General features: G+C 38.8%; 1 protein-coding gene across 1 annotated transcript; it reads left to right on the top strand.

Moving 5' to 3' along the window:
* The first annotated feature begins 8,154 nt into the window (after window positions 1-8,154).
* On the top strand, window positions 8,155-19,825 carry lman1 (lectin, mannose-binding, 1). Its single transcript, XM_040158313.1, has 13 exons — window positions 8,155-8,416; window positions 9,787-9,941; window positions 11,537-11,644; window positions 12,085-12,146; window positions 12,527-12,626; window positions 12,861-12,984; window positions 13,263-13,321; window positions 13,502-13,634; window positions 13,851-14,038; window positions 14,437-14,513; window positions 18,799-18,961; window positions 19,062-19,186; window positions 19,288-19,825. The coding sequence occupies exons 1-13, from the start codon at window positions 8,197-8,199 to the stop codon at window positions 19,322-19,324; spliced, it is 1,551 nt and encodes a 516-aa protein (XP_040014247.1). The 5' UTR covers window positions 8,155-8,196; the 3' UTR covers window positions 19,325-19,825.
* The last annotated feature ends 385 nt before the right edge of the window (window positions 19,826-20,210 follow it).

Below are 20,210 nucleotides of genomic sequence, written 5' to 3'. Positions count from 1 at the left end.
TAAGCAGGAGGATATACAAGCAGTTAATGAATGGTTTAGAACACGCTATAATGTAGTTACAAGCAGATATCGGACATTTTTACGTGTTTATTAACGAAAAGTAGCTGTCAGCAGCTATAACTTTTTCTATCATTCGTGTTTTGCTATGTTGACATTCACTATCTGTTTATACACCAGCATCCACCACCAGCAGCTGCAAGAGGCAGAACAGCTGCCTCTGATGTGAGAATGAGGTTTGGCATTGGGCTTCCATCTGGGTTTTGGCCGTAGTGCAGCCTTCTCTGACGTCGGAAACTTTGTAGTTTCACTCCTTTTTGTTGACCAGTGCCTGTGTTACTCATAACTTATGGCCCATTTATCTTACTCTGTCTTTATTTGGAAGAAGAGAAGTTGCAGACATGACCTCGGGAGCTTGACCAAAACAAGGTGATGTGATGTCACTCTATTTTCATGAATAACAAGACCATCCGTTAAAACTCAAAACGGCCCGCTCTGGAAACGCTCAGTGTCATTTATCAGCGCTGATCCAAGGCTCTGCTGGAACTGTTTTCCAAGTACTCCATCGATCACAGGAGAAAAAAGTGACTTACCACATCTGTTAAGTGAGCATGGAGACTTCACTTTGATTTTATTTTACACAGTGTGCACATTTAATTATTTTAAACTAGTTTATATGCAATTTGACATCAATATTGCCCCATAAAATGCATGCATTAAGTGCACTCTATGTTCTTTTAATAAGACTAATTCAGCAGTTTCTCATCCTTTAGTGTGTGAGCCAACATGTCAGAGTCCTCCGTGGGTCAGAGTGCTAACCGAGAATGGACTCTTTTTTTTCTTTTTTTTTTATGAAACGAAAGATAAAAACGTGTCAATCTTTCAAGTTTTTGGAAAACTTTTGCTCTCAGTGAGAGAATGTATTACTCCAGTACAACTTTGCCTGATAGTTATCCAGTACCCCTGGAAGTCCACTAGGTGGCAGTCTTTACCTCAGTCATATATACAGCGTGTACTGATACCGTATATGATTACGCCCCTTTGAATGATGCACAGCACACTGTGTTCAATAAACTCATTAAACTTTGTAGTGTAGTTCACAGAGAAGTGCATGAAGATAATCAAAACACAATCACGAATAAAGCTTTGCGGACATGTTCACTCAGCATGGCTGATGTCTTTTTTTTTTCAGATTCAGATTCAGATTTCTTCAGATTTAATGATATTAGATGTTCTTATGCAACAATATTTTTACATCTTTCCTCTCAGACACTGGCCTGTCTCTGTCAGAATAAGTATTTTGACCCTTTTTGTTTGTTCATATTCATCAGCTTTTTTTTTTTTTTTTTTTTTTTACACATTCCTGGAATTACATTAAATAACAATCAAATAATATCCACAGTCTTGGATGTCAACTAAAATAAACCTAGCCATAGCATAAGAATAATTATCAATAATATCACCATCACAATCATCACCATTTATATTATTCAAAACAAAAACAACACATGCCAAGGGTTTCTATATAACAGTCAGATGCCACCTCCATTAAAAAATTACATCATTGTTTACATGCTGTGTATTTGTTTCATAATGAGTATATTTTCAGAGGACGGTAAATGCATTGATTTGCATTTGGTTAAAGAGAGACTGAAATTAAAGTCCTGTGCACATTCTTTTAACTAGGCTGTGGCATCCAGAAAGATAAAGAAAAAAACTTGGCAATATATTTCTCCCAAATCCCTTCTGGAAGTAATTAATCACCATCATACAAGGGCTACCCTTAAAAGATTTCAAATATTTGCTGAAGTGCCCCCTTGTTCCTAATTATATCTCCCTGCTTGTTCCCCTCATTATTTAGAACTACCCACAAAAAGATGCAAGACTGAATGGGAACTGTCACACACCCAGCCCCCTTCTAAAGAAAATTTTTATATAGCAAATGAATGAGTGGGTTACTGTGCTGCAATAAAGGCCTTAATGAGGTAATTTTATTAGGAGCGGCTGCCCAGAACTGCTGGAAACAGACGGAGGAAACAAACAGAGAGAGGCAGCATAGAGAAAATTAGTGTTACCCAATTCATTAATTAATGCATTAGTGTGGGCAGCAAATTAACTGCCCCAAAAATCCCCCATTCAGTGAAGATTATGATGTAAAAAATACATTGTTGCTCTCAAACGTAATTACAAGACAGTGCAAATTCAATTCTAATGAGGCGAAAGGCACCCCCTTAACATGCATCCCCTACTTCCCTCTCTAAAAGGGCTTGCTCTTGAATTGAGGCCTAAGTTTAAGGAAGTACCGAGAGTGAAGGAGACAATAATGAGAGATCGGCCTGGCCCTAAGTGCTTTATATGCTGCAAACAGGTAAAGAGGATTGAATGGCTCTCTTTCTGGGACTCCTGGGGGGCCTGTCTTCCCAGCACAACAACACTTGGCCCTGAGAAAAGGGTCCGCTGAGGAGCCTGGAGAGTGAATGGACCTGTGTTGCAGCGGGTCAAACTGAATGGCCACAAGTTCTTCAATGATTACAAACTATGTCGTGCCGGCCTGGGCTCCACACATGTGCGCAAACACAAACACACACACACACACACACACACACACACATACACACCTACACACACACCTATATGCGGACACACTCAGAAACACACGTAGACAGCCCTCACCCTTCCACCTCTCCCTCTCATTGAGTTATCTTTACTCGGGCTTTGTCTCCTCTAATTGGAGCTGATGAGGGACTAATTGGTAGCTTTTTTTACAACACCCAGTACTTAAGCAATGGCAAGCCGAGGGAGGCAGCATGAGTGGAGTTAATGAGAGGCTTTGCACAAATAAAAGATTTAGTATGGGCCTGTTTCACAGAATGGGAGAAAAGGAAAGTTGAGGATATCTTTTGTGTCCTCCACATCTTTCACTTATGTGCAGGTATCTGAAAAGAAGAGGGAGTGGTGAAGGGCACACAGTGGTTGCTGAGACGTTGAGCACTTGTGCGCATAAAGGGATCTGTTCTGTATTGTTTGGGGCCCATAGTTTAGTGTGTCTGTTAATAATGAGAAAGGGCTGCTCCTCAAATGAATGTGGCAAAGTCCTTAGTGGACAATAAGTGCCCTCTCTTCCCCGGACCACACTGGACTGTGTTGAAGCAATCTGGAATAAAGGTTTAGTCCTTCTCCATTGTTGAGGGTGAGTATGTGGCCTATGTGCACAGAATTGAGCCAACAAATAATACAGCGGCAAAGCCAGTCTATACATTATTGAAAGCTCCAAAAACCTTTGTAGATTATTGTTTCATAGCGTAATTAATCAATTTAAAAATCTTGTCTTAATTGTAATACATAGGGCGTCTGTGCCTCTTGCTGGGTGCACGTCTATGACGTGTATGGTAAACTGTAGGAAAATCAGTTTCATTACATGGCAATTTAGACCTAAAAATCATGTTCTCTGGTCCTCTTGGATCGGTCAGAGATTTGCATCATGGTGGTAAACTTAAGACGCACAGCAGGTTCAACCACAGGACATTTCCTTAGCATGCTGTCATCTTAGCAGACATTTTGTTCATGTGATAATGTTTTTCTTTGTGCTTTTCAGGGAATGAATAAAAACCGTGAAGCAACAGGCTTCATTTAACTAAGCCGTGGTGTCACACCGGGAGGTGACAAGCCACTCTCCCTTTTCCCCCTAACGGGACACGGGTAATACAAACATCTCTAAATGCCCAGGTCTTCCAGGGACAAGTAGCCCCATACACAGTACAAATGTTATTTGTTTTATCTGATTACGCCGATTCAGAGCCTCTAAAGCTTGACTCATCCAAACGATGGCCTACCATAAACAGATAAAGTGGGGGTGAGGTAGAAAAATGTTATGATATGAGGTTCATTAGTGAAAACCAGGAAAGAAATTAAAGAAGAACTAATTAAACTACGCTCATGGGTATAGATCGATCAAATGCAGACTAAATAAATCCAAGCAGTACGGTATTATTTAAATTTAAGTTTAAACAACAACAGGGCAGCCCTCCAGTAAATGGAGTACGCCGCAAAGCTCAGATTAACTTGCTGTCACTTCCAAGATACATTTCCTCCACCATCGTGTAATTCATTGGCCAAATATTTGTGCTGACTCATGTGATAGGCTATTCACAATCTCAGTGACCCATTAACATCCTACAGGTTCCCATTGTCCACCTCTAAATGGATCCATTAGCATTGCTATTGTTATTTAAATCCTACATTTCCTAACAAAGAGTGTGGTTTAACTTTCTAATGAGGACTTCCTCAGACAAAGGACAGAGGCCTCTATTTTCTCTGCTCCCTAAATCCACTGGAAACCTGTTAGAGTTCATGAGTTTCAAATGTTCTTCAAGAGTTAGCATCTAATTTATAATTCCATGTACTCCACTTAGAATTTTCTAGTGTGCTCTCTGGTTTGGTGGAGGTTTTTAGTGATTTGTTTTAACACTTTCTTTTCCTATTGCATTCTGTCATTCTTCACTATAGTAGCAGTGTTTGCTGATGAACCATCTTAATTTTTTTAACTGTATCATTTAACACCCTACATGGAACCCCTTTGACAAGAAGCAACATTCCTGTCATAGAATGGATTTTATTATTGTGCTTCTTGAAAATCAACTTTGACTTACAAAAATAATTGCCTTGTCAATTCTGTCTTGATGCTGATTTTATCTCCTGTTATTCTGTTACAATAAAAAAATAATCAAAGTGTCAGTTTTATGTGTGCTTTTTGGTTTTGTTTATTTATGTATTTGTTTGTTTGTTTTTTGTGATTGCCATTCATTTTAATCCACTATGGATTCGCTAGATTGACCGTATACCGGCCACTCATGAAGGATGACTAACGTAAAAATGATAGATATGTAAATTGAAGTTTTGTATCAGCAAAGACAGACAAAGAAGATACCTCAGAGCTGTGAGAAAACCCTGACTGTATTCTGCCCCTCCACCCTGTGAGTGTTGTCTATCATCTGGCTACACTAACAAAGGAAATATCTATTTCAATCGTGTCCATTTTCATGCCTTCATTGCCCTTTATCACCAATTATTTAGTTTAAAAAATTAGGTAAAAAACAACACAGACGCAACATTTTTGCCCAAGAGACAGCAGACTAAGCTACCTGAGACAGAGTAAGATGTATCATAGTTTTAATTGTATTATGATTAGCACTATATGTGTTGTGTATGTTCTATATTTGAAAACCAAATCCACTTTTGTAATTGTGACTGAGTGGTTTGTAAAGGGGGAGAAATGATTCAGTGTTTAACACATGCAAAGCAAAAGGTCCAAAAAAAGCAACAGACCAGCCCGGTTCATGTATGTTCAGTGACTATAAAGAAAATGTATCCTTTGCCTATACAAATAAGACAGCATCAAACTTTATCACTGTAATCCCATGGAGATCAGTCCTTGCCATTTGCTGATCATTTGCCAGAATAGTCAAAATCCCCAGATTAGTGTCACCACAATAGCCTGTTTTGTTCTGGGGTTCGTTCTTGAAGCCGTAATCACAGGCCCTCACAGAAAGTGATGCTGCACCTCCGAGAGCAATGGGAGGAAGCTGGTGAAAGTAAATAGAAATCCAGTGGCACATAATTGTGTCATTTCCCATCACCCACTGAGGCTTTCAGAAGGCAGGGAAAGCTCCTGCAGCCGGCACGACTTTGTCGCCTAACCTTTCGCTGACCTTATGCAGGCTTATGGGCCAGTCCAGAAAAACACGGGCGACATAATAACTGAAAGGACAGAAATCACCTCGTGGATTTTTGCCCACTTGATATGTTTGCTGCTTGTTACATTGTCAGTCTTTCGTTACTAATTCAGCTAATTTGCAGATCAGATAATGATGTGCAGGCAATAAACTACCAAAAATACATTTAAAATGTGAATAAAAGCAGCAACATTGATTTCTCAAGGACAATACCAATACTGACATTTCGATCTAACAACTCTCGTCATGGTATACTGGCCAAGATTTTTTTTTTTTTTTTTTTTTTTTTATCATAAAAATGGCATGACCAATCATTTCTAACAAGGATCCCTTAAAATTTGTTCTCTTAAAGAATTGTTATAACAATTTATAATGACATACAGTGGATAAATAAACTTCTCACTGCTCTCTGGGGGAAAAGCTATGTAACGCTGACACAGGTTCAAAATAACGGCAAGCAAATCTTTGGCACTTCTCCAACATATACGCCTACTGCTGCTATATCTGTGATAGCAAAGGTTAACAACATGCATAAAGGTTATGAATCAGACAAGAAGTAGCTATAAATGTACCAGGTCTAATATTTAGCATTAAAATAGTTGTAAAAAAAATAGCACAGTTTGCTGGACTATTTCATTGCATAGTCTCAAATACATAAAATCCTGTTTGTAGATGTTGTTGTTCGGAGAACGGATGTCAAATAAGATGAGTGAGTAAAATTAATTTTTTTTTACTGAAGGCATCTGTATTAGTATTAGTATTAGTATTAGTATTATAGTATTAGTATTAGTGTTACCATTAGTATTACTACACTACGCTATTAGTATAGTATTACACCATTAGAACAAGGAATAGCAGTAGTAGACTGTTACAGTAAATATTAGCATTAGTGTTAGTACCAAGTTAGAATTCATATTAGTATTACTGTCTATTAATGAAACTGTGACCGTTCCACAACCTTAACCACGTTTATTATTGTTACGATGATGAAAAAGGTCTGGTGGGGACAAACAGCCTACAGTGGTGTCAGAAAGTATTCAGACCGCTTCACTTTTTGCACACTTTGTTTTGTCGTAGATTTTATTTTCGATGGATTTAATTTAGAATGGATAAAATGACCACAAGTGGACTCCAATCAAACTCTAGACACATTTCAAGGAATATTTAAGCAAACCGGATGCACCTGACCACGATTTGGAGACACAGCAAAGGGACTGAATACTTCTGTATATGAGAGATTTCAGTTTTTGGTTTTTAATAAATTTGCAAAAATTTCTTAAAAACATATTTTCACTTTTACATTTTACATTATTGAGTGTAGATTGATGGGCAAAAATTGTAATTTTATGCAATTAAAATTAAATCCACTACACAATATAGTGTGCAAAAAGTGATGGGGTCTGAATACATTCTGAAGCAACTGTATAAGTTCGTTTTGGTTGGAGGACTTGTCCTGAAGAAGACGTTCTCCACAGCTTTGCCGCCTTTATACTCGTTGGTAAAAAGCAGCTCGGCTTGTCTGTCCAGACAAAGTAGGCCGATGTGCTTTTTCCAGATAATGTTGTCTGCTCCTTCAGTGATGAAACCATAACTCAAAATTTTCACTGACATTCTTGTCTTGTCTGCAGGCTCTAAACACTGGGTGGAGAGGCTTGTTTCTGTGCCTGGCTTGCTCGTCTGTCCTCCGACGGGAGCTGCGGAGACGAGCTAAAACACCTGGTGTGGACACACGTCGTTTTTGCATGAAAATGGCATTTTTAGAATTTAGCCAGCTTAATGTAGATGTAGCCCCCAGTGCTTTTAACTACTTAAATTTTTCAAGTTTGCTATTTGGTCGTTTTGAGGAATCTTCTAAAAATAAAAAAATTTAAAAAATGAGATTAAACTAACACATCAGGTTCTAAAAATACCCTTAAACATTCAGTTGAGAAGACAGGCAAATTTGATGCTGCTAAAGGTTTATTTAAAACTGTTTAAAATGTAAACACATTAACACTGTTCCAAACACAGTAGTAAAAAGATCATAGGCTCCAATGTTTTTTTGTTTTTTTTTGATGCCAGAAATAGTCAAAGTTAGAAAATAGTCAAATTATTCAGCCAACAGCATTATAATCGTAATAAGGTAACGTTTCCAAAATGCAGATTTTTGGGGGCCCTCCACACGATTTTTGGGGGCCCTCCACACGTCGGGACCAGTAGTCGCACTATTGCCGTCACTACTACGCCCCTGCTTTTACCGCGTGGCTGACAGCGTGACGTGGAGGCCTCTGTTGTCGAACTCTTTTGCAAAAAAAAGTTAAAAAAAAAAAAAAAAATAGAGAGATGGAGAGGGAGAGAGAAATGACCACACACACACACACACACACACACACAAAAAAAATCGTCCAATGAGAAAACGCCCTGTTGGCCCTACAGGCATCCCGTCATGCTCGCTGCCTCAGCGCTACGTCAGCAGTGATACCGAAACATGGCGGTGTCCGTAGCGCGGCGCCCGGCTGCCAGTGCTCGTATGTTGATACTAACTTTTCTCACAACGCTAATATTTCACCGCAGCGTCGCCGATACTGCCGCGGGGGCCTCGTCGCCGGAAGAGCCTCCTCACCGCCGGTTCGAGTACAAATACAGCTTCAAGGGACCGCACCTGGCGCAGACCGACGCCAGTATCCCCTTTTGGATCCACACTGGAAGTAAGTGTGTATCCAGCTGTCAACATCGCCGAGCCGCTGGTCACCCCCACGGTTTTTACCCTTGGCGCTCGCGAATCCAGATAGCCCGAGGACAGCCGACGGGGGGGGGGGTTCACGTTTGCGGTTTGTAACGGTCGTGTTTCCGTTTTTTATGCCCTGAGGTGACAGCGTTTTCGCTTTGTTCATTCGAAACTGCACTAGGAAATGCACAGATTTTGGTGACACATAAACGGGTTCTAGCCGGATTTAAAAAACAAAAACAAAAAAAACAACAGTAAGATCAAGGTTGTGACTGCTGCAAGAGTCCGTGCAGACACAAGCAAGTGAAGTATTGAACTTTCCTCTTGCAATCTGGGCCTTTGGATTCTTGCATCACTCAGTAGTGAGTTGTCAGGCTGCTGACATGAAGCATTCAGCAAGTGCTGCATGAGCTTACACTGCATTCCCTCTAAATCAACACTGATCTAGGATTGTAGCTAAATAGTATTTTCTTCCTCAGTTAATCTGTACGTTTTTTTTTTGTTTTGTTTTTTTTCTCTCGAGTTAATCATTTAGTCCAAACAAAAATATAGCTAAAATGGACTAAAATCATTTAGGCCAAAACAGAGGTGACAGGAGACACCTCTGTATTGACAGGAAACAAGGGGTTAGAGATGGGGGATGACATGCATAAAAAGTCTGAGGCTGGACTCAAACCCGGGACGCTGTAATTACATGGTTAGCTGCTTAAACACCTAGGTCAACATGACGCTCAAGTTGTCTTTGTCCCACCAACAGCCCAAAACACAAACTTATCCAGTTTGCTGTCACGTTAAGCAGAGGCAAGCAGCAAATCCCCACAAATGAAAAGCTGGAACTAGGAAAGATGATGTCTTCGTATTGCTTGGTTTGTCCAGGCCAGCACTCCAAAACTAAGATTTTATTAAAGTTATAATCACATAAAACAGAGAAAAGCCGCGAATAATAAGTAGTGACATTAGCAATCAGTCGATTATCAGAATTATAGATGAGTAATTTTTGTTTCAGCACAGCTACTCAAATCATTATGCCTAGATGGTACAAACTAATAATCAGTGGAAAATATGCTACAGTATCAAAGTCATATACTGAGGCAGTGCAGAGATTAGAGACCAGGCACACCCTGATAATGTTGGTCTGTAATAACAGTGCTAGAAGTTAGCTGGCACTCCGTCACTAGAGATTACTTCTGTGAGAATGTTTTCTTACATACACTGTTGAAGTTGTAGACAAATTAAATTAAATTAAATCTATTTCATAAAGAAGAAGAAAAAAAAACATCGAACTTAAAATCTCAGTGAAATCTTGCTTTCTCTCTCTCTCTCTCTCTCTGTTCCTCCTCTCCATCCCAGATGCTATTCCTAGTGCAGACCAGGTGCGCATTACACCGTCCCTCAGGAGTCAGAGGGGCACTGTGTGGACAAAAAACCGAGTCAGCTTTGAACACTGGGAGGCCGAGGTGACCTTCAGAGTGTCTGGAAGAGGCAGAATGGGAGCAGACGGTCTGGTAAGGAGGGGTGAAACTGCAGGGGAGTGGGTTAATAAACCAGGGAGACAGCCCAGTTTCCTTTTTAGGGAATATCATATAGTATCATGTACAATTAATCTAGTGCATAAACTGATGTCCCCCTCTCTGTGGACATCCACTTCTACAGTTGAAGTTTAGTTTAGGTTTAAAGGTTTTAGCCTGCCCTGACAGGCAGCACACTTACCCTGATACAACATGAACTGGCGTACTTACTGTATCTACTACTATAGGCGTCTACACTAAGGCTGGATGTTAAATCTCAATAATTCGAGTATCGACCGCATTGTGTCCGTGGCATCGAGCGTCAAGAATCTGAAGCTGGCTTTTAAGATGCTTTGGTCACATTGTTGCTCGCTTACTTGTGCGCAAATTTTATAATCTAAATCAGTAAACCTTTCTTACATTAGACTGATGGTAACTTCTATGTAGCCAAAGAAAAATTCATATATTTTGTTAAATGAAAAAGTGGTTAAAACATGCCAATATTTCCCAGACTAAAGTGTCAAAAGTATTGTTTTTGTATCATTACAGAGCATCAGGTGTCATATTGGCTCTGATCTCAAAAATCTTCAAACAGTATCCAGCCTTTATCCGCACTAATTTACTCTTAATCCACAGCCTTGCACCCGGCAATTTCCAACCTCACACTTGATGAAGAAAATAAACCGTACTATAAGTTGACCATGCTGATGTGAAAAATATAGATTGCCTGTAATGAGAGCAGAGTAAGATATACTGTATAACACTGAGCGTAGGTTGCCTGTCAGACTTCGCATATTGAGTTGAGAAACTTGGATCTGAAGGAGGACGTGTGTCATGCATACGGGGTGAAATGACGAGCGTTTCCCCACCTGACAAAAAAAAAAACAACAGAGAGCAGCAAAGAAGTAGCCAGGGGCTGGGTTGTACTGTAACAGTCCAGATCCATTAAACTCCACGGGACAGCCTGAGTCAAATTTAAAATAAAAATTAAAATAAATTTTTTTTTTTTTTTTTTTTACAATGAGTGAAGCAAATGAGTGAGCTACAACTGAGCGTGACTCCTGGCTATCAGATATGGACCATAATTGCACATGTGAGCCATGGATGTGACAAATTTATACATGCAATGATTTTGTTTAAGTGTTTTTGGTCATATTTCGGCAAAACTAGATGCACTGATCAGAAGAAATGACGTGATGGTCACATGACGCGGTACCCAAGACTTGGTCTGTGCTGCACAAGCAGTTGAAGTTTTTTAATGTAAATTTAATAATAGTGGTTTCTGCTCTTTTTAAGACGCGCTTCTGGAAATTTTCTTGTATCAAAGTGCGTCGGCTGCAAAAGCATAGAATAAATACTTCATTTAGTCAGTCATCCAACATCCTTTCCTTAATAACCCTGTAATATTTACACTCTTATTCCTTGTGTCACTGTTGACGCGACTAACCTATTTGTCAGGATAGAAGCCTACCTGGCAGATCAAAACAGAAAAGATTGCCACCACTTTGAAATCTTTTGTCTCATAAAGGTTTGCTGAAAGAAATACTTTTCAGTAAAATACTTGTACCATTTTTTTTTTCTTTGTCCAACAGGCTGTGTGGTTCACAGCTGCACAAGGCCTCGACGGTCCAGTGTACGGCGCTGCTGACAAGTGGAATGGAGTTGGAATTTTCTTTGACTCTTTTGACAATGATGGAAAGGTTGTTGTCAACTTCACATTTCGAAGAATTATTTAGCCCTAAGTATTAATGAAATAACGTATATTTTCCAAGAGTGTTCCTAGGGAGCTTTGTAAACGGCATGTGTCGAAAGATAGCTGGTCTTTGTTTCTTTCTGCTGTTGCCTGGTGGAAACAGCCAGTTCAAAGATCTTCTGCTACAGAGATAGCCCGCATCCACACGACGACGGCTTCTGTTTGGTTGTTATCAACTGTTGTTGTCATATAGAAAGTCTATTGAAAATAGAAATATAATTGCAAGATGATACATCCATCCATCCATCCATCCATCCATCCATTTATCTATCGCTGTCTTGCAAAACAAGTATTTATTTGTGCTTTTAGCATAAGATTACCTAAAATCCAAGCCACTTGATGAAAAAAGGATTAATGCGTTTCCTTGTTTTCTCATCTTCCTTCCAGAAAAATAACCCAGCTATAATTGTTGTGGGAAACAATGGCAACCTTGTTTATGACCACCAAAAGTAAGTCAACATTTCTTTTGCTTTGCTGTGATCATCACCAACTCAAATTTTAACAACTTAAAGAAGATTAGGAAATATTATTATGTTTGCTTGGAAAGTAAATAATCCTCTATCTTTCCTAATCTCCCCCAGGGCAGTGAAAGCTTTAAATCACTTTTTCAGTGCCATTCCAGTTTGTCTTAGAATTCATAGTGTTTTCATCACCACTAAATGAGTGTTTACAAAAACAGACATGGGTATTAATGTTATTCACTTATCTAATAAGCTTTGATCATACTGTTTTTTTCCGCACGCATGTTCAGTGTCTTTGCGGAGCCCTGTACTGTATGTGAATGTAAGTTATAGTTATATTTTTTCCTGAAAACGTTGTTTTCATCCAGTGATGGCACCACACAAGCCCTGGGTACATGTTTACGAGACTTCCGCAACAAACCGTATCCTGTCAGAGCCAAAATAACGTACTACAAGAAGACACTGACGGTAGGAAACAACATCAACATACAAACGCAAACACGCACTCACCTGTTGTTATAAGGGTTATTGCCTGTATATGAAGCTGTGTATATGTATATGATGAGAGAAAAAGGTAATTCTGCCTGGCACTTTCAAGCCAATAATCGTATAAAATCTCATAGTATTTGATGAACAGCACAGTAAGCAGTGTTTTTTTTTTTTTTGTTTTTTGCTGCAACACTGCTCTTTTCTCCTCCTCAGGTGATGATCAACAATGGCTTCACTCCGGACAAAGAGGACTATGAGTTCTGCACAAAGGTGGACAACATGATAATTCCCAGTGAGGGCTTCTTTGGCATTTCGGCCGCCACCGGTGGTTTAGCAGGTACTGTTCTATGCGCTGTGTTTAACACCCTTGGAGTCTATTTTTATTTGTCTAAAAAACCATTACCCTATGCCAGGATATAAACCCTAACATTACAAAGATATTCTCATTATTACCAAGATAATACCAGCTTATTACTCTGTATTTACTCTGTGGTTCCCAAGATTTTACTACCTTATTATCTTGTTATTGCTGTGCTGTCATTTGAAGTGTTAACGTAGTTTTTAATATGCTTTTCTGTTGTCATTTTCTAATTCAGAATTTCTTTCCCCCATCAGATGACCACGATGTGTTGTCATTCTTGTTATTCAGACTCACAGAGCCAGGCCAGCAACCGGTAACTACATTTTCCTCGAGCTCCTAATACTCTCCAAGTCCTGTGTGCAATTTACTTTTCTGTAGCTATGTGTGTCAGTGTGCGCATGCCCGCATGTGCACAATATAGCCTAAGCACGGCCTCTATTGAGTTCAGAGTGGGTTTTTTTTTTTTTTTTTTTCTTCTTCTTTCCCATTGAAGCCCCCACCTGAATCTGAGATTCCTAGAGAAGAGAAGGACAAGTACCAGGAGGAATTTCAGAACTTCCAGCAAGAGCTCGACAAAAAGAAAGAGGAGTTTCAGAAAGAGCACCCAGACGTCCAGGGAGAGCCAAGTTAGTGTTCTGAAACCAAATGGCCCAATTGATTATGTAAAATACGTCTCAAAAGATGAATCATAAAGAATTGTTTTCATTTTTACTCTTTATCAGACTATTAGAATAAACATAAGACATGAGCATGTCCGAATATTACATTTGAAATACCCCGTGAAAAGTTTTTAGGTTTTATTTTAATTGGTTTTAACCTTAGATTTTTCTTTTTCTCCTCAGTTGAGGACTTGTATGAGAGCGTGAATGACCGGGAGATCCGTCAGGTGTTTGAAGGCCAGAACCGGATCCATCTGGAGATCAAACAGCTCCACCGGCAGCTCGCTATGATCCTGGACGAGCAGCGCAGATATGTCTCTGTTATCACTGATGAGGTTGCCAAGAAGGGGACGAACGTGGAGTCAGGACAGGTGGGCATGTCGTTGCCAAAATAGTTTACACAGGATGTACACAGTGACAGGAGATACAGGATTATAAATCGTTTCATATCATCCAGAATTCCCCTTTTCACACAAGCAAAAATGTAGGGACCCAAATGATACTGAGAGGTTTTTGTTCTGCAAGCCTTAGATTAATTTCTAGTCAGTGTATTAATGTAAAAGGTTTATAAGACACCACTGGAAACCTGCTCAAACAACATGACAACAGGAAAAAAATCCCACTTTGTTATGCTTTGAAAGCAAGTGGACACATAACTGTTTTTACAACAGGATATCCAAACTTATAAACCTTTTTTATACCAGCGTTATCAAACGTCACCACTGAAGTGTTTAATCTTCAGACCATTGTGCTGTGTTTTTTCTTTTAGGTGGACTCTGCCAGTCCGCAGTTGGGCTCTGTTTTAGCCACCCAGCAGGAGGTTCTCAGAAACCTGAACGAGTTAAGGTAAGTAACAACAGCGTCATTTGTTGTTGACCTTTGGTCACTCTTAAAAACAAGCTGTTGTTTTTGCAACAAAGATAAAGAGCCGTGATACTCCAGAAAAACAAGGGAAATCCTGCCGGTTAATTCCTTCAAGTCATATTTAATCTCAGAATGCAGTGGCTGCAACATCACAGGTGTCTGCCAGCCTGATAATCCAGCTGCAGTAACAGCTTCCTCCACAGTCGGCCCGCTACCTAATGGCTGCTCCCCACCCTGCCCTGATCTTAGCACTAAACCATTTTACTCATTTGTTGTCTCTGCCTGCGGCATTGACAAGATAAAAATAAAAAGACTGATTACATTTTAGGAATTTAGAAGTTCCATAATTCAGGACTGTTGGGGGGAAAAAAAAACCAGGACTTCCTTGTAGAAATTGGAATATATTCTTAGACGTGTTAACAACTGCCAAATGATTTTGGCTGTGTGGGAAACCCAACAGGTAACTGGGTCAGAAAGTCTTTTCTTTTTTTCTTTTTTTTAAATACATTATTTCTGAGAATAAGAATTCCGTCATGGCTGAGACATACAGTAGTTATAGTGTGATATGTATAGTAATGCCCAGCTGTAATCTTCTTTCTTTATCTGTAAAAATGGTCTCCTTATCACTGTCAGATGACAGCCTGCACAGATTTTTAATGCCAAGATAATACAGCTTAAGAGATTTTACGATGGTGTGCCTTCCATGGCAAAGACTCAAATGACTGTTTGATTTTGGTACTTACAATGAGTAAGCCTGATTAGGTGTACAGAATGTAATTTTTCGATGTTTAGAGATTTTATTTTGTCAATAACATATTTGGGCTTTTGTCCTGCTTGCATAAGTTTCTTGTGGGCTTAGTCATTGTGAGCACGCAAGAGATTTAAAAAAAAAAAATGCCATCTTCTAAACCCTTCTTGTAGATTAGTGAGTGGATTTTAATCGCTGTTTTCCTTAATTTCCCAAATAATTAAGTTATAAAATATCCAGCTACTCTGCTTAATCAAAGCTTGTCAACCTTTGGCTCAGCTATTAATTGTTGAGAAAATTAAAGTCTTGAGGTTCTTAAATTTACTTCAGCACCGTGAGCCCTTTCGAATATTGACTTTATGAACAAAGAAATAGTGCTTATTTATTCAATAACTGCATATCTGTCCTGCCGCTGCCATTTGATTGTGTGTCTTAATTTTAACACACCATCTGCATAAAGAATTAATCAGAACCACAAGATATTAAAGATTTTATTTTATGTAACATTAATCTCTTAGTCTCGTGTATCATAAAAGAACCAAGCTGTTTATATGCCCTAAATCCAACAGAACATTCATCCTCAAATGATTTTGCATACATGATTTTCTTTAATATATGGCTGACCCATAACTCACATGTACTCTCACTTGTCTCATGTGTTCATTCCACCCAAATGCCTCCGTGAGTGAATTATACCCTTTAGATGGCAGGGAAAGACAGAGTTTCTGTAACGATTCAATTTTAAGAAAGCACATTATCAGAGTGGTAATTTGAAGATAAGGTGGTGCACAGGAGTAAGCTGATTGACAGAGTAAATAAGTGCAGACCCTGGCAAAAGGCTGCAGCTGCTCCCTCTAATGTGCTAATGTGAGCGACTGATCTGTATTACTTTGTAGATTAAGTGCTCAGTTTATCCTGACCCGTCTTTTTAGACACCGAGTTCATGATAGGACTTCATCTCAGACTCTCTAAATATCTAAGGAGGGCTTTCCGCCCATAAATGGGTCACTTGTAGTAAATGAAGATTAGATGTAGGGTTTAATAAATGCTCACTTTCTCAAGGGAGATTTTTTTCCCCTCTCTGTGAAACAAATTAGATTTTGTTTATATGTTGTCCCTGGCCCTCCCTTCAGACTGCAGCCGAGCAAGAAAAGGCCACATCTTAGCACCATTTTGTCCTTATCAGATTAGTAGTCTTTAAATACATCTGTCATACACAGGCAAAACATGGTTTCCCTCCAATTGATTTCTTGTCACAATCCCCCCTCAGGGCCTTCCTACTTGCGCAGCTGGAATTCCTTTCATTTGTCTAGTCACTTTTTTCTTTATAATCGTCTTAGATGTGTTTAAGATGATAAGGGAAACTTATTGCTTGCTCCCTGTAAGTAATCAACTTTAAGAAATTACATTTTGTTGAGAAATATGATCCAGGCTTAGACATTTTCATTCTCTTCTGAGAATGGTTTCCACTGTATTTTAACCTCATTTACTGATGAATTTTGAAAGCGCAGATACACACTTAATAACTGGTGAGCCATGACAGTGGCAGTTTTGGATTGTACATTTTGATGTCCGTGTCAAGGAACGATGTATGGACATTTCTGACAGTTAGTAACAGAAAGAAAGGTAATCTGACAGTTTAACCAGACCCAGACCATTAGCTGATATTGGCACTGACTTTTAACCCTGCCAATCTTTAATTCTGCTCTTCTCAATCGCAGAGATACTTAAAGGAACAGTTCAACATCTGCGCCAGGCCAAGAAATAGTCCAGCATATCACCCCCCCTGTCTTTTTGTTACACTTCAGTTTTTGTATGGAGTAAACAAACAAGATAGCGTGTGTTGATTAGCGAGATTTAGAGGTTCTGGTAGGCAGATTTTTTTTATGTTTAGACAGAGCTAGGCTAGCTTCCCCCCCCTACTTCCAGTCTTTATGCGTAGCTTAGCTAACTGGCTGCTGGGTGTAGCTTCAAATTTAATGGAAAGATGCAAGAGTGGTATCGATCCTCTCATTTAACCCCGAGCACAAAGGTGTTTTGCCCAAAATGTTCAAATATGCCTTTAAACTTGTAGAAAGGGAGATCTGTACAGTGAGCTTACCCTTGAATTATGTCATTATGTTAAATAACCAGTGTAAATTTTGTAATGCCCACTTTAAATGCACTAAAAGTAGACAAAAATCAATATACAGTATTTATTTTAGGCCAAGTAATACCTGACATACCGGTAATGCTTCAGCACTAATGTGAATGAAAGTTGCAGATTGTGCTCCTGTAGGTCATTGGGTCAGTAAGATGTCCTTGCAGTGTATAAAAACGGCACCACATACTGTGTAATACACCTGGGTCGATAACATCTGTAATAAATTATTGCCGACGTATCAGGTTTTATGTGAGCCAAAATATATTTGAGGTAATGGTGTATTTAATGGGATCTTAATTAATCCTTTTTAATAGAAATTGCCATTCTTCCTCAGTCCACAATCAACATAGACATGGGGAAACAATGGGACAATGGGAAACCACACTAAGTTCGGCACCTCTGAAAAATATCCTCAAGAGTTGGGGTAGATGCAATATATAAAGATGCAGTTAATCTCTCTATTATTGTATTATAAGATGTTAATCTATAAAGGAAGAGGAAAGGTCGTCCACCGATTTAAGTTTGCAAGCTCCCAAAAAACCAAGGTCTTTGTATTTGTATTGACATGGATGGACAAAACCAAGGAAGAAAATGTGCCAACTACTAAAAGTATATCCACATTAAGCGGGTGTGTTTCTCACCTGAGGAATCAGGCCCCTCTGTACAGCTAAGTGGACGCCTCCACTTGTACTTTATATTAATGAAAACATTTTCTCTCCCTTACTTAGTGTGGAAAGACATAAAGTTTACGTACTCCATGCGCTCAAAGATACAATATGTTTAATTGTAAATTTAATTGTAAATTATGTTTTTTTTTTCCACTTTTCTTATGCTTTTATCGTTTTTCAATCACTATTTTTAGTTTGTGTTTAGCATCATGACGAGACTTTGGGTCGCGTATTCCAGATAGCGAACCTCTGTGGTCTGTTTCTTAACCCACTGTACTTGTAATCTGTTGTAAGAACATGTTCTTATACGGGATTAATTTAGCAATCATGACCTCTTTTATCAGATGGTAATTTTCTGTTTTTCAAACTTTGAGAATATGTAGCCTCTTGTGAATAGGGATTAAAGGATTAATTTTGGACTATTTGTATTACAGTAAATAAATGATACCACACAGCATATTACTGTACATCATGTTTCCCAACATTCATTCACTCAACACATGTATCAGATTGTGAAAGGTAAACATTTTGACTATATTGCTGAGATATTTATTTGGTATTAAAAGGCTGTTGGACTAAAGATTATTTATTCCAGTGAGCTGGGGAACTAGTTGCAGTATTAATGTTTATAGTACAATAAATCCACAGGGACCAGTGGTATCTGGGCTGTAAACTGTAACTTAGTGTGTCTTCTCTTTGTCTCCGCAGAAACTCCTTTTATGAGTCACTGAAACAGATCGGCTCAGCCCAACACCAGGGAAATGCAGCTGGTATGGGAACATATGAGACCATTCAGCACTTCAATGACATCAAGGAACATCTGCACACAGTCAAAAGGGACATGGAGCACCTGGTGCAGCGTAACGCTCAGGTATAGATCAGAGTCTAGAATCTCACTCGGAGCAGATTATAAAATAGATCAGGATTCAGTTGACTGAACTCTGCTCTCTTCTGTGTGTTTTCACCTGTAGAATCCTGCTGAGAAGGTTATGAAGTGCCCTGAGGTACCCCCCATGCCTTCCTGCTTATCAACTGTTCATTTTGCAATCTTCATCGTCGTCCAGTCAGTCCTGTTCTTCTGCTACATTATGTACAAGTAAGATGTCATTATTTTTTTATTAGGCTTCATGTACGTGTGCTTGTAGATCTACACGTCTCTCTCTAATTCTTTGTGTCTTTTCTTCTTTTCTCTTGTAGAAGTCAACAAGAAGCCGCAGCAAAGAAGTTCTTTTGATGAAACATATATCTGAAATAAAAGTGTGTAAATGAGGGAATGTCCATTTTGTTAATTTTTTTTGTTTGTTTGATTATTTTCAGGTTGTAAGTTATTGTACATGAAAAATTTGGTTTTGTTGAAGAACTTTGTTTTAATTAATTACAGATTTTTAATTTGATCGGTAAATTGTTGCGTATGAATGCTAGTGTGAGACTTACTCTTCTGGATTTCCAACATGATGTTATATGTTCCTTACAGTATTTTTGGTTCGTCAGATCCTTAGATTTTGTTTTCAAAAGCCGAAATCTGTCACAGTCAAATTCCATGAAGCTGAGCTGACAACAAAGCAAACCTGTGTTTTGAAATGTGCAATTTTGTATAAAATAATGCTGAACTATTGTTGATGAAAACTCAGAGAGCAGGTGTCTGCCTCTCTTTATCTGTTTCAATCGAGTCAAACATGTCAGAATCTGACATATCCTCTACCTGAACAGTTTACATAAACAGAAAAACAGAAAATTCTCCTTGGTGTCTTCTTATTGCTATATCAAATGTGATTCACCTCAAACGAGATGCATCTACATTGAATAATGTGTCCTCTGTGCATCAGTCATGGTTACAGTTTGTTCCAATTTGCAGCTACAGTTCTTACATTTGTAGTTTTACATCCTAATGTTTGAGCACCACTGAAGAAGAGCTGGAAGTTATGTTTATATATCTTTTACAGGTATATAATAGCTTTTTTAATTTCTGCATTTACTGTAGTTAACCCCATTCTTTTTTCAATTACAGGTAACACTTTAACACCTCCAACTTTAGCAGCATGTAAACACATAATAGTTTATAACATGCTATGTAGTTGTGAGCACATATAAGGACATTTTTACACTCAGATTATTTTACA

This window comes from Xiphias gladius, chromosome 20, assembly GCF_016859285.1.
Source record: "Xiphias gladius isolate SHS-SW01 ecotype Sanya breed wild chromosome 20, ASM1685928v1, whole genome shotgun sequence".
Lineage (NCBI taxonomy): Eukaryota > Metazoa > Chordata > Actinopteri > Istiophoriformes > Xiphiidae > Xiphias > Xiphias gladius.
Note: the sequence above shows the minus strand (reverse complement) of the source record. Positions and strands in the feature narration are given on the sequence as shown.